Raw genomic sequence first — 15,335 nt, 5'->3', positions numbered from 1 at the left:
CTATTGAATGATTCTTCACTGTCACTCAAACAGCCATTTCTCCCCCCTCTCCAATAACTAATAAACAAAAGTGTTGGAAGAAAATAGAAAAAAAAACACTTTTTTAAAATGCTCCTATGATATTTTCTCCCGGAGTTGCTCGCAGCAGTGTCCAGGAGATTAATCTTCAATTCCTGGAGACTGTAGGGCATTCCTGGAGGGCTGGCGATGCTGGAACGGAGCTTGGAAAGAAATGAAGCTTTGTGTGGTTCCCATTGTACTTAAAGCTTGGCAATTGCTGTGTTCCTGAGTCCTCGTTTCCACAGACCTGTTTATAGTAAGATGCTGGAACGTGGAATCGATCAGGACTGACTGAAGTGTTCCCCAGGTCCGGGTGCACCACTGCATTTAGGTTTATACCATTTAGTGAGAGTCTAAAAAAGGACTGCTGTTACCTCATGATGACCTTTTAATTGGAAATTGCTCGAACCCACTTATTCAGACTCTATATAAATAAGAATATTTTTACCCTTTGTTAAGCAATAGTGGTTTGCTCTTTGACCTTATGCAAAGGAATAGCTCTATCCCTTACTGAGACACTTTATAAGCAGTTTTATTTACTGCTCAGTCTCCATATTGAGTCTGTACGTAAGGGTATCTGTTTATTTAGGATAAGTTTGCTGCACACTGTGTCTCTGTAAAAAGCAGTCATGATTATTTCGAAGCTGTAGAAGGCTGTCCTGCAGCTTGCTGCAGCCTGTACCTTTATACACGGAGCTGCACGCCCAATGTGCTGCACTGGTGGAACCCATGTCTGTGTTGCAGTGTCGCCTATCGGGCACTGTGAGGCAGTAGTGCCACCTATTATACCCATTACAACAACAACAGATATTTCTGCCTCCTGTTCAGAAAGACGTACCAAAGTGTTAAATAGGGCAGAGAGGAAGCAGTGAGATTGATCGATTTTTGTTAGGGATCCTGTATCCTAACTGCCCGTATCTTAACTCGCACCAGGTCCCGTTCACCCATCACCACTGTGCCTCCTGACCAGCATTGGCTCTCGGTCCTGCAACGCCTGGATTTCAAAATTCTCATCCTTGTTTTCAAATCCCTCCATGGCCTCGCCCCCTCCCTATCTCTGTAACCTTCCTCCAGCCCTACAACCCTCCGAGATCTCTGCGCTCCTCCAATTCTGGCCTTTTGCGCATCCCCGATTTCCTTCGCCTCTCCATTGGGGGTGTGGTGGGGGGGGGTGGTTGGGGAGTGAGGTGTGGGGTGCAGTGGGGGGGTGTGAGAGACGCCCTTGCTGGCGATGCTCGGCCTGTGTTGATTGGACAGATACCTGAAGTATGACTCCCAAACAGCGACATTGGTGTCTCGTCTACACGTGCTCATTTACATAGTTGGGTCAGGCGACTTATGCCATTGGAGGTGAAACAGAGGCACCCGCACTGATGATGTGTCATAAAATCAGAGCGCTACCCAGTTCGAGCTCCATATTGGGTCGAGGATGTAAGTGTTAGAATTTTTTTTCCCTTGCTGGGAGGAAAGGATGGCAGTCCGAAGGTAACTGATCCCTTTGGGATCAATTATATTAGTTTCTTTACATCCTTGGGGCCTTTAGTAGGCTCTCCGCTGGCGTGGGTTCCCATGGTAGCCCAGAACGGCATTAATTGCTGCCGGGACCCAAGGTGGAAGACGTGTCTCTTTCCCCCCCACACAGGAAAAATGCCCTCTCCAACACAGGAATTTCAGGCCCACTATGTCTCATGGGTCATCTGGGTTTTGGATCATGATTGTAATATTAAGCTTCTATATCTGGCCTGGCCCTTTAAGGCTATAATTCAAGTGTTCTCCATGGAGAAGTGATCTGAGTAGGTTGTGGGGTCAATTAGAATTTAATAAATGTTGACATTTGTCTAGAATGGCAACTGCTTTGCTTCTTTCTCTCTTAACTCAAAGCCAGGAAACAAACACGGTTTCCTCATCTTTGTGCGTGTGTGTTTTATATATGCATATATTTAAGATAGTTCAGTAATGATTTGTTGGTATTCTATTCAAAGTATGATGTCTGGAGTGAAGCTCTGATATAAATATAATAGATAATGTAATAAGTTCCCTGGCTTTTGTACCTTTCCTGTCAAAGTTTGCCCTGGAATCTCAGCAGGAACGGGGGATATAGAACTTGCTCTCTAATGTTGCATTCTGCACTCATGAGAGGAGAGGACTGACTGCTCAGGGAAGGGAAAATGAATTTCCTTTCTGCATCCAGCATCAGTGTGAGTGGTGACCTTGAAGATTGTGGCTCACTGACATCTTTCTATTGCCTCTGTAGGACCTACAATGAGTCATGTGATGAGGGCTTGCTGCAGGGTGATCCCAAAGGATGTTGTACCTTAGATGACATCCCATTGGTCAGGTAAGAGAGTGTCTATTGCTACTCACTAGTACTCATAGAATCGTACAGCACAGAAGGAGGCCATTCGGCCCATCATGTCTGTGCCGGCTCTTTGGAAGAGTTTTCATTTAGTCCCCTGCTTTTTCCCCATAGCCCTGCAAATTTCTTCTTTTCTGGTGTTCTCTCAGGTCAGGGCCTTGTTTTGATATGGTGCTGCTCAGTTCAATGACCTGTTTTAACATTGTAATGTCCTGCTCGACACCATCTCATGCTATTTAGATGGCAACAGACAACGATCCTACCGTGATCTTTTTAAGATTGTCGCTTTTCTAATATTTAAGATGTTCATAGAAAAATTACCATTAATGATTGTGCTGCTTAGCATCAAGATTCTCTGGCTGACCTGGCCAATATCTTGCATGATCTTAGTCTATCCCTGGTATTTGTCTAGCCAATCTCTGGCGTTTGTCTAAATTCTGTCTGCCTATGTGTCCAGTCAATGTCTGGTGTATGTCTAATCATTCTCTGCCTTTTTTTCTAGTTGTTGTCTGGTACATGCTTAGTTGATCCCTAGTAGTCAATGCCCAGTATTTGTCCAGTGGATCTCTGGTATTTGTTTAGTCAATGTCCAGTATTTGTCCAGTGGATCCCAGGTATTTGTTTAGCCAATGCCCAGTATTTGTCCAGTGGATCCCAGGTATTTGTTTAGCCAATGTCCAGTATTTGTCCAGTGGATCCCAGAAATTTGTTTAGTCAATGCCCAGTATTTGTCCAGTGGATCTCTGGTATTTGTTTGGTCAATGCCCAGTATTTGTCCAGTGGATCCCAGGAATTTGTTTAGTCAATGCCCAGTATTTGTCCAGTGGACCCTGGTATTTGTTTGGTCAATGCCCAGTATTTGTCCAGTGGACCCTGGTATTTGTTTGGTCAATGCCCAGTATTTGTCCAGTGGACCCTGGTATTTGTTTGGTCAATGTCCAGTATTTGTCCAGTGGATCTCTGGTATGTGTCTAGTCAATATCTAATATTTGTTTCCTGATCAGGTGGATGTCTGGTTGGTATCTTCAGTGTGTTTGGTTAATATCTGGTAGATGTCCCATTGATATTTATTCAATGTGTGGTGAGCCTGTTCCACATCTGGTCAATGGTTGGCCACTGCATCCAGAGTGTGGTGGATTTACCACTTTGTCCACACACCAGCTTCACTGGATTTCCAATCATTGGTGATTTTACCCATGGTAATTTTTGCAGGCAAGAACTCGGCCCATATTGGGCCTGGCACTGGGAGCTTGCCAGAGAAAGGGGCAGAGAATCACTGCCAGCGTGTCCAATATTGTGTGCAACAAAATGACAGTATACAAAGAATGGCTTCACCCAAACTAAGGTCATACATTTGTGCTGTGATTTAATTCTAACTCCCCATCACTTGGAGAACAAGTGGCAAGAATGTGTAAAGATGCAACCAGAGGGAACAAGAATCCAGAGACGAAATAGAGGCGGTCAAGTAAAAGGCAGGAGAAATTACAAGGAAATGAGTGAAGGAGAGCTTGCCTGCTGCCAGAATGATGGTCTGGTGCTGGGCATGGTGAGCCATTGTGAGCTCTATCCTACACCCTCTTCCATCTAAGTCTGTCCCCATGTCTGGATGCATTTTGCTGACTTCCCCTCAGTGCCCCAACCCTCAACGCCTGATGCATATGGACGGTGTGAATCGTGGGAAAATACGAAATTAGCATTAATTTACATGTCATTACAATATTTAAATGAAGCTCACGCTTGTTTTCGGAGAGTCTTCCCGCCCCCTCGTCCCATCTGACAGCTGAATGTCGGGCTGTGTGCTATAGGTGGAGATCCTGTGAGAACGATCTCAGCCTCGACATGCGAGCATCTCCCGTTGAGTTTCCAGTTGCATAAAGTATGGGAAAATCACACAAAATATGTTCCCTTATATCTCAATGAAGGTTCAAAGTTCAGTTCAAACTTCCAGTGAGAGACAATGAGAGCTTTCATTTCCTTCTCCCTCTGTTATTCATCTGATAAACATTTTGCTTTCTCCGTGGAGACACTTGAAAGGCAATCTGTAGATTTTCTGCCGAAGAGGTTTTAATGTTGCCCGAGACTTTGATTATTCTCCTTGTACCTCACAGAGGGAGCCTCATAAATAAACAGAATCTAAAAAATGCTGTTAAGATATTGTGATGTCTTGCTTACTGATAACCGTTCTGGGCTGTTCCACGTCTTACCGTGGGAGCACACTATCGAAACCTTCCCCAGTGAAAACTTACAATTCTCAGTCCAGTTCAGGTCAGCCTGGTCCAGCTCATCGCTACCAAGGGTTGACGTTTGTTGCACAATTGAATTATCTAACCAGCACGATTAGACTATAAAAATTGTAATGTTTAAGTTATTTCTCCGCATTCACTTCTCAAAATAAGATTACCTTATTTTTAAAGGTTAAAGGGCCTTCTTCACTCCCTATTGTTTCATTGTACCTCTCATTACACTGCACGACTAGCCCGATCATTAAAGGCATCAGCAGAACAATTTCCATGCCCAGAAAGGATCAAAACATTCAGTCTCCACATGTAGTTATTCAAAAGTCTCCTGACGTTTTCTTGCAGCAGTTGTTTAATAGAGGTATTCAAATTTATGAAGGGTTTTGATAGAGTAAATAAGGAGAAACCGTTTCCACTGGCAGAAGGGTCGGTAACCAGAGGACACAGATTTAAGGTAATTGGCAAAAAAAAACAGAGGGGAAATAAGGAGAATTTTTTTTTACGTAGTGAGTTGTTATGACCTGGAATTCGTGGCCTGAAAGAGGATTGGAAGCAGATTCAGTGGTAACTTTCAAAAGTAAACAATTTTACAACACCAAGTTATAGTCCAGCAATTTTATTTTAAATTCACAAGCTTTCGGAGGCTTCCTCCTTCGTCAGGTGAACGATGTGAAAATGATTTTCACATCGTTCACCTGACGAAGGAGGAAGCCTCCGAAAGCTTGTGAATTTAAAATAAAATTGCTGGACTATAACTTGGTGTTGTAAAATTGTTTACAATTGTCAACCCCAGTCCATCACCGGCATCTCCACATCATAACTTTCAAAAGGTAATTGTATATATTTACTTGAGAAGGCGAAATCTGGGGAAAGAACAGGGGAGTGGGATTAATTGTATAGCTCTTTCAAAGAGCCGGCAAAGGCAGGATGGGCCGAATGACCTCCTTCTGTGTGGTATAATTCGATGAAAACAGGTGCCAATGTTCGTGGGACTTACCAGTAGCATGGCAACAATCACTGATTGGGCGGGTTTGACTCCCTATTGTAGGGTTTGTAGGAACCTTTCCAACATGGAGTTTGGACTGCAACTGCAGGCATTCTTTCGGTGTCTCGCTGTCCTAGCCCCAGTCATCTGTCTTCCGGGAAGTCATCTTCTAACGGATGAAACGACAGACACATCTGTCACTACTGTGTGATAAACAGACACATCAAGCCACATCTGTCACTACTGTGTGATAAACAGGCCCGTTACCTCCTTACAGTAGTGGAAATGGACTTGAGGTCCAGCTGTTTTCATTTAACTGGTGTCACTGCCGTATAAACTATTATTCCTCGGTCCCATCAATTACCCATAGTTCATAGCAGGAAAAGCTGTCATGGCAACCAAGAGGCCTAAATAAGTGAGTAGACTGCCAGGGACACAAGAATAACATATAACTGGAAAATATTCATATTGATTTAGTGAATGTGGGTGGTGCTCTGAAATCACGGCTGCGTTTTAGTTCTTTAATTAGTTCTTTGGTTTTCTGCATTATTATACACAAATAATAGAGATGAAAAAGATCAGTGATAAACAGTAGGTGATAGTTGCCTCTATTCTATCATCAACAGATTTTCAGCTGGCGTTATGAAATGCTTTGTGAAACTTTAGAAAGAGGAAGCCTTTGAGTGTTCAGGGAGTGGTAAGAGTTTTCCTGTCTCTCTCTCTCGTTCTTCATCTCTCTCTCACTCTGTCTGTGTCTCATTGTCATCCTCTCTCTCTCTCTTGCTCTCTCTCTCTTTCTTTTTCTTTCCCTCTCTCCCAGTCTCTCTTGATTTCTCTCTCTCTCGCTCTTTCTCTCTATCTCGGACTGGAAATTTATCGATCGGAGTGTTTTGGCTCCTCCAGAGACTGAAATTCCTAAACGTCCCTTTCAGGAACCCGAGCAGAATTAGAAGTAGGTGAAAGTTCATGCAGCTGCTGTTTTTTGTTTTCACAAGAACTCCTGTGATGCTCAGTACCTTTTATCTCTCTCTGCTCCCCCTTCCCCTACAGTAAGTGTGGTACCCTCCCTCCCGAGAGCTGTCTCTTCAGTCTGATCTGCAGCGTGAGCTCCTTCATGGGTAAGTCTTGCACCAAAGCACAACAGCAGCAGGGTGAGTGACTGTACCACTCGTTCAACACACTCTTCACTTGAAATAAATTTGATTTTATGTTTCTATTTTGGAGGATGAAAAGTTCTGTGAGCTCTAAACTGCGTTAGACAGAGCCTGATTAATATGGTTGTATATATCCAAGGGAATCCAAAGTTATACACCAAACACAAACAATTTGGGGGTGGACCAGATTTCTCCTTGAGTTTCTGCCCAAGGGAATTAATTTAGTCCATGACATAAATGCATCACCACTTTGCCTGGGGCCCTAGAGTTCCAGGAAACAAGAGTTCCAGTAAGAAGATAAGATCGCCTCATTCCAAATAATTTTCCCACAGCCCAGGCAAGTCATCCATTGAGTGCCTCAGTCTGAACAAAACTAGACACTGAACAGAAACACAGAAGTAATCAGACTGTGTCCAGGCAATAGTTGGCAGAGAACGGGCTGTTTTGAGTGAGCAGTAAATATTCAACGATTGGGGAAAATGTAGCACTTGGATCAGATATTTACAATTAAACCTTCTGTATATAACGGGAGAGAGGGGGAAGTGATTTGGCCAGTGCTGAAGGCAGGTATGTATTTATCTGGAATTAACTGTTCCAAGCCTTTTATGGTTCCCTCAGTAACAGAGAACCCACATACCCGGCGTGAGAAATCAATGGGTCAGAGAACTCTCCCATTGCCTGTGACACCTGGGTTTGATTTCAGCTTGGCGTTCAGTAGCCTAGTTGTTATCGGTACTATAGTAACCTAGAATTTGTGAGTTCAAATTCCACCATGGCAAGCTGAGTTTAATAAATCTGGTAAATTGTGAGCCAGCAGCAGAAAGTGACTGTGAAAGCTTCCAGATCATCATAAATTCCCTTCAGGGAAGGGAACCTGCCCCTACCTGTTGTAGCTTTAAATCCCTCTGGGAAACTAGGGTTGGGCAATAAGTGAAGCCTTGCCAGTGTTGTCCAGATCCTGAGAACGATTAAAATATATAGATAGGGGAAATTCCTCTTTTGAGTCACATATACCAGGTTTGACGCCCAGTCTTTGCTGAATTAATTTGGGGACTACAATCGGCCACAGTGTCGCTTGGTCCAGAAGTGGAAATGACACCCAGGGTTCCTGCTCCTGATCGTTATCCAGAAATGGGTGTGTCATTGGGTGTGTCATTGGGTGTGTCATTGGGTGTGTCATTGGGTGTGCCATTGGGTGTGCCATTGGGTGTGTCATTGGGTGTGCCATTGGGTATGCTACTGGGTGTGTCATTGGGTGTGCCATTGGGTATGCCATTGGGTATGCCATTGGGTATGTCATTGGATGTACCATTGGGTGTGCCATTGAGTGTGTCTCAGGCTGAGCTATGATACCTGCATGGACAAACACTCTCTGCTCCTGCTCACACGTGAATAATGACCATCTGGATGAGGTCCCAAAGAGTCAATGCCTTCATGAGAGGAAGGGAGGTGGAAGTGAACAATTTATTTAATTTGGACACTGGTCATAGAAAGAAAGAAAGACTTGCATTTATATAACCTCAGAATGTCCCAAAGCACATTACAGCCATTGAAGTACTTTTTGAAGTGTAGTCACTGTTGTAATGTAAGAAACACGGCAGCCAATTTGCACACAGCAAGGTCTCACAAACAGCAGTGTGATAATGACCAGATAATCTGTTTTAGCGATGTTGATTAAGGGATAAATATTGGTTAGGACAACTCACCTGCTGTTCTTCAAATAGTACCAAGGGATATTTTCTGAGAGGGCAGACGGGGCCTCGGTTTAACGTCTCATCCAAAAGACGGCACCACCAACAGTGCAGCGTTCCCTCAGTGCTGCACTGGGAATGTCAGCCTAGATTATGTGCCCATGCCCCTGGAGTGGGATTGAACTCACAACCTTCTAACTCAGTGCTACCACTGAGCCACAGCTGAAAAGAGTGGAAGCAAGTAGAAAATTCACAAGCGTGGGTGAGTCACAGGCACAAACCGTTTTCCTGCCACATTGTGGCTTCACTGCGGTATGTCAATTATCTTCCTGAGAGCTATCATCAGATTGCAGCGGGAGACTCACTTGTGCGTTGTGCCGTGAAGCCGAGGTCAAGGTGCAGTAACAAAACACAAACAGCGTTTGTGACTCTGCTTGATTTTGCACATAGTCAAACGTGCCCTAAGATTAAAGCAACATACAATAATTGATCAATTAACTGTGTCTGTAGGGGATTGCCTCCTGACCTTGGGGGAATGAGACAGTAATGTGGACAGTTTGCATAAACAGACTAGTTATATTTGAGACTGTAAGCATCTCAGTAACTTCTTCACAATCTTAAAAGTGCACAGACATGTCGAAAGTGTATAAACAGACTTAAAGAATGTAACATAAGAAAACAGGGAATGAGAAAGAAAGAACTTGCATATAGCGCCTTTTACGACCTCAGGACGTCCCAAAGCTTTACAGCCAATGAAGTACTTTTGAAGTGTAGTCACTGTTGTAAAGTGGGAAATGCGGCAGCCAATTTGCGCACAGCAAGCTCCCACAAACAGCAATGGGATAATGACCAGATAATCTATTTTAGTGATTTTGGTTGAGGGATAAATATTGGCCAGGTCTCTGGGGAGAACTCCCCAGCTCTTCTTCGAAATAGTGCCATGGGATCTTTTATATCCACCTGAGAGGGCAGACTGGGCCTCTTCCAAAAGATGGCACCTCTGACAGTGCAGTGCTCCCTCAGTACTGCAATGAAGTGTCATGCCTAGATTTTATGCTTAAGTCTTTGGAGCAGGACTTGAACTCACAACCTGCTGATTCAGAGGCGAGAGTGGTATCATTGAGCCAAGGCTGACACCACATCTTAAGAAAAGGCTATTTGCTCTTTCTACAGCCCATGTACAATTCCTCCTGTTCCATCTCCTGAGAAAATGTTCTGCCAAGTATCTCCACGCCCTCCCCCAGGGGTAAATCTATTCCATTCTCCCAGTTTCTCTGTCTCCGTTGCATCTGTTCTGATGATGCCATCTTCCACACCAGTGCTTCCGATATGTTTTCGTTTTTCCTCAACCGTGGATTCCCCTCCATTATAGTTCACAGGGCCCTCGACTGTGTCCATCCCATTTTCCACACTTCTGCCCTCACCCCTTCCCTCCCTCCCAGAACCACGATAGGGTTCCCCTTTGTCCTCACCTTCCACCCCACCAGCCTCCACATTCAACGAATCATCTTCCGCCATTTCCGCCACTTCCGCCAAACACAGCTTCCCTCCTCTCCCCTTTCATCATTCCAAAGGGACCATTCCCTCCGCGACACCCTGGTCCACTCTTCCATCATCCCCAACACCTGCTCCCCTTCCCACGGCATCTTCCAGTGTGAGCGCAGAAGATGCAACACCTGCCCTTTCACCTCCTCCCTTCCCACCGTCCAGGGCCCCAAACACTCCTTCCAGGTGAAACAGCGATTTACTTGTACTTCTTTCAACTTTGTGTACTCACAGCTCACGATGCAGTCTCGTCTACTTTGGGGACACCAAACGCAGACTGGGTGATCGCTTTGCTGAACACCTCCGCTCTGTCCGCAAGCGTGACCCTGAGCTTCCGGTCGTTTGCCATTTTAATTCCCTGTCCCACTCCCACTCTGACCTCTCTGTCCTCGGCCTCTTACACTGTTCCAATAAGTTCAACGGAAGCTCGAGGAACAGCACCTCATCTTTCGATTAACACTTTACAACCTTCTGGACTCAACATTGATTTCAATAACTTCAGATCATAACCACTGCTTCCATTTTTTCAGGCAGCAGCTGCTGTTTTTTGGTTCTGATATTGCCATTTACAGCTCCTCTAGACCCATCTTTTGTTTCTTTACTCGTCCCATTACCACTCTCCTTGCCTTGCACCCTCATCCCTTTTGTCATTTAATTGCTTCTGTCCTCCACCCCATCACAGACCTTCCCTTTTGCTCTTTCCTCCTCTCCTTCCCCTCCCCCTTCTTTCCCTGACTCTGAACTTGCTTATTAACTGTTAAATCTCTAACTTCTTCCAGTTCTGATGAAAGGTCATCGACCTGGAACGTTAACTCTGTTTCTCTTTCCACAAATGCTGCCTGACCTGCTGAGTATCTCCAGCATTTTCTGTTTTTATTTCAGGCAAACTCCCACTCTTACTCTGAGACAGATGGTCGTGCATTGAGCATATAACCTTAGGGTCTCAAATGTACCACTGTGACATTTCCACCCAAACCAGTCATCATAGTGGCCCCTCTGAGTGATGGCATTAGTTGGTGAGAATTCTGTACTGTGCATCGCCACTAAGAACTGGATTGAGACTAGCCTAATATAGAACTCTTACAGCAAGCGGATGGAGGAGACTCATCTGATCAGGCTGTCAGATTTAAATCTAAGTCCCAACAGTAAAAGGCCAATTAAATTCCAATTGACGTCTTTAAAATGATAAAGCGATTCGATAGGGTAGACACAGAAAAACTATTTCCTCTGGTGGGAGGAATCTAGAACAAGGGGACATAATCTTAAAATTAGAGCCAGGCCATTTAGGAATGAGATCAGGAAGCACTTTTTCACACAAAGGGTAGTGGAAATCTGAACTCTCTCCCGCAAAATGTGGGTGCAGGGGGGCAATTGAAAGTTTTAAGACTGAGATCGATAGATTTTGTTGGGTAAGGGTATCGAGGGATATGGAGCAAAGGCGAGTAAATGGAGTTGAGGTACAGATCAGCCGTGACCTGATTGAATGGCGCAGCAGGCTTGAGGGGTTGAATGGCCTACTCCTGTTCTTATATTCCCACACCACACCATTTGTATAGAGCCTTTCATGACCTCAGGACGCCCCAAAACATTTTGCAGCAATTAAGTACTTTTTGAAGTGTAGTCACTGTTGTAATGTAGGAAATGCAGCAGCTAATTTGGGCACAGCAAGGTCCTGCAAACAGCAAATGTGATAATGACCAGATCATCTGTTTTTTAGGTACTGGTTCTCCTTTATCCTGGGCCGTATCATTGGCCTCTTGCATCTTGTTACCTTTTACACCTCATTGGTGTTGAGTGGCTACTTCCCCCCAATCAATCACTTTTTAGTTGCCGTGGTTATGTGGGTAAACATGGCAGCTGTCTGTACATAGCGAGGTCCTACACACACCTAATGAGATGAATAACTGGTTAAATTGTTTTTTGGTGGGTCAACACACTGAGAGAACTCTCTGCTCTTCTTTCAATCAAATGTTAGGACCATTCCCACCCACCAGTAAATGGCCCTAGATTGCAGTTTCATCTGAAAGACAGCACCTCCTATAGTGCAGCGCTCCCTCAGTACTGCAGTGCCAGCCTGGATTATATGCTCAAGTCTTGGAGCAGGGCTTGAATCCATAGGCTTTGTCTCAGAGGCGAGAGTGCTACCCACTGAGCCACAGCTGATACTGAATATAACATTTAATGAGTTTAACGCTTGTTAGTTTTAGCAAATTCAATATTTTGTGAGTTTAGTATTTAATGAGTTTTCCTGTATTTAGTGTTCAGCGTTCAGTGATTTCAATGTTTTAATAAGCTTAATGTTTAGTTATGTTTAGTGAATTTACCGCTTAGTGAATTTAGTGAGTTTAATGTTTAGTGAATTTAATGTTTAGTGAGTTTAATGTTTAGCGAATTTAGTGTTTAGTGAGTTTTATGTTTAGTGACTTTTTTATGTTTACCATATTTAGCATTGAGTGAATTCAATGTTAAGCAGTGTTCAGTGTTGAGTGAGTTTAATGGTTAGTGGTTCTTATTGCCAGAAGTGATTCAAGAGGGGCAGAGAAGATAGAAATAGGAGACGAGATAAATGCCAACCAGCCGGACTGTGATTAATTTTCAGGCTGTTATTGCTAGTTACTGTTTTAACCTAGATTCGTATTTAGGCTGTTGGCGTTAGTCTATGTGTTAGTCCCCAGTGTCTTGGCCAATATTTATCCCTCAACCAACATCACTAATTATCTGGTCATTATCTCATTGCCTTGTTGTGTGCAAATTGACTGCTATGTTTTCCTGCATTACAGTGACTACACTTCCAAAATGATCTTTTACGTCCAGCTGAGCTGGCAGTCGGGGTCTCAGTTTAGCATCTGATCTGAAAGAGGTGACCTCGAGTATGGCACTGAAGTGTCAGGCTAGGTACTTGCGCAAGTTGGTCACAGGGCTTGAACCCACGACCTTCTGACTTAAAGGCAAACTGACTCTATGGTTATAATTATGGGAACATTTTCACCTCCAAGTTCTCCTCCAAGTCACTCATGGGCTGGCACCAGTTGTGACTGCTTGCAAGTGAGGCACTTGGTGGTAGCATCTTGATGTTTACATCACCAGTGTGATGTGACTGTCAGGATACAAGCCCCGAGAATGGACTCTAGGGGAATCAAGGGATATGGGGATTGAGGTTGAAGATCAGCCATGATCTTATTGAATGGCGGAGCAGGCTCGAGGGGCCGTATGGCCTACTCCTGCTCCTATTCCTTATGTTCTTATGCTCTTATAACACTGGCAATGGCCGGGAGAGGAAAAATAACCCACATAAATTGTGTGAGGTTTTTGGTTGATCCCTACATCTGCAGTGGTAGGTACTCAGCCAGACTAAGGTATTGTGTAAAATATGCATAGCCTCTATTCTGCTGGTTTGTACTCAATGGTTTGTGTTTCCCACTGAGATGTTTCCTTGATATGTGAACGTCTCTCTGAGATGCAAACATCAATCGTGCCATCCCTGCACATAAACTGGCGATAAACTACCGATGAGAGTTAAAGTATTTCGAAAATCCTTTGCATAATGGAATATGTCAGAGAGCTGTGGTTTATGGGGAAATAAACTCGTAGTATATCCAGTGTAACTCACCGGTCTAGTACCATTGAATGGTTCTTGGAAATGCTCAGTGTATGTCCTCTACACTGTTTATTAGGAGAATAAAAATCCTGCGAGTGAGTGTGGAAATGTTTCTGCTTTACCTCGAGTGTTGACCTCATCTTGACACGAAATCACATTTGCTGTGAAAGAATTATTTTTCTTTTAACTTCAATAATAGTCCAAACAAAAGCCTTCGCTCCGTGAAAGTTGGCGCTGCCGTGCAGACTGCTCGTCTTGGCCAATATGTCATCATGTTCTTGGAACAGGAATTAAATCTGCCCAAAAGTGCTTCCCGTTGTCGGCGAGAACTGATTATTTATTGGGAAGACTGAAGCAATTGCTTTCGGTCCCCATCACAAACTCCAATCCCTGGTTGCTGATTCCATCCGGCTCACCAACCACCGTCTGAGGTGGAAAAAGACAGATCGCAGCCTTGGCGTCCTATTTCACCCTGAGCTGTGCTTCCAACCCTATATCTTCTCCATCACCAAGACCGGCTACTCCCACTTGTGTAACATCACTTGTCTCCGGCCCTGCCTCAGCCCATCTGCTGCTGAAACCCTCATCCATGCTTTTGTTACCTTCAGACTTGACTATTCCAGTGCTCTCTCCTGGCTGGCCTCCCATCTTCCACCCTCCATAAACTTGAGCTCGTCCAAAATTCTGCTGCCTATATCCTAACTCGCACCAAGTCCTGTTCTCCATCACCTTTGTGCTCGCTGACCTACTTTGGCTCCCGGTCCGGCAACGCCTCGATTTTAAAACTCTCAGTCACGTGTTCGAATCCCTCCATGGCCTCGCCCCTCCCTATCTCTGTAACCTCCTTCAGCCCCACAACCCTCGGAGATCTCTGCGCTCCTCCAACTCTGGCCTCTTGCGCATCACTTCCCCTGTTCTTTTACCCCACCATTGGCGGCCATGCCTTAAGCCGTCTAGGTCCTAAGTTTTGGAATTCCCTCCCTAAGCTTCTCCACCTCTCCACCTCTCCTCCTTTAAGACCCTGCTTAAAACCTACATCTTTGACCGAGCATTTGGTCACCTGTCCTAATGACTCCTTCTTTGGCTCGGTGTCAGTTCATGCTACTGTGAAGCACCTTGGGATGTTTTACGATGTTAAAGCTGCGGTATAAAACAAATTGTTGTTGGTGAATGTTTCTGCACTCAGTAAAGTGTTAAATATGCAGGAGCAAGGGGAGGTGTTTTTACATCTGTGGAGACAACCAGGGACAGGCGATAAATGCCCATTTAAGGAAGGAATTTAAAAAAAATATCAGCTGAGGGAAATTGTTTGTTACAAAGCGTTTGACACGAGAAATACAACATCAGCAGTCAGCCCAGGTTTCTGAGCCTGTGGAAACTTGTCCATCTTTTCTGGTAATTTCTGTGGTTGTGAATGATGAAGCCTAGAATGCAGCTTTGATGCTAGTGAGGATAAGCAAGAGGGAAACTGGAGATGTTAAAGAGAGTTGCAGTTCCTCTTTTGTGACTGGAACAGATCATATTCAGGGCACTACAGCACAATCCATACAGGCTTCTGGGATATTCCATTCCACATGGCTTTCCTTCTTGCATCGTTGCAAGCTCTACAAACCTTGTGACCCCAAGAGGTAGGGACTGTTATCACCCTATTGCATCCTCTCTTCCTGTCACATGGAAAAAGACTACATTAAGTGAAAAGTTATATTTCT

The 15,335-nt window shown here is 44.4% G+C and overlaps 1 protein-coding gene across 2 annotated transcripts in view; it reads left to right on the top strand.

Annotated features, from left to right (window-relative positions):
• zgc:154058 (Transmembrane protein 150A-like) overlaps positions 1–15,335 on the top strand; it is a 109,419-nt gene that overhangs the window by 44,282 nt on the left and 49,802 nt on the right. For both annotated transcript variants that reach the window (XM_067972660.1, XM_067972661.1), the window contains exons 4-5: positions 2,315–2,398; positions 6,689–6,756. In XM_067972660.1, coding sequence (XP_067828761.1) covers positions 2,315–2,398; positions 6,689–6,756 — 152 coding nt within the window. The remainder of the gene's footprint in view (positions 1–2,314; positions 2,399–6,688; positions 6,757–15,335) is intronic.

The sequence above is a fragment of the Heptranchias perlo genome, chromosome 36 (genome assembly GCF_035084215.1).
Source record: "Heptranchias perlo isolate sHepPer1 chromosome 36, sHepPer1.hap1, whole genome shotgun sequence".
In the NCBI taxonomy this organism is placed as follows: domain Eukaryota; kingdom Metazoa; phylum Chordata; class Chondrichthyes; order Hexanchiformes; family Hexanchidae; genus Heptranchias; species Heptranchias perlo.
The sequence above is the reverse complement of the archived record's forward strand: the minus strand, read 5'-3'. Positions and strand labels throughout refer to the sequence as shown.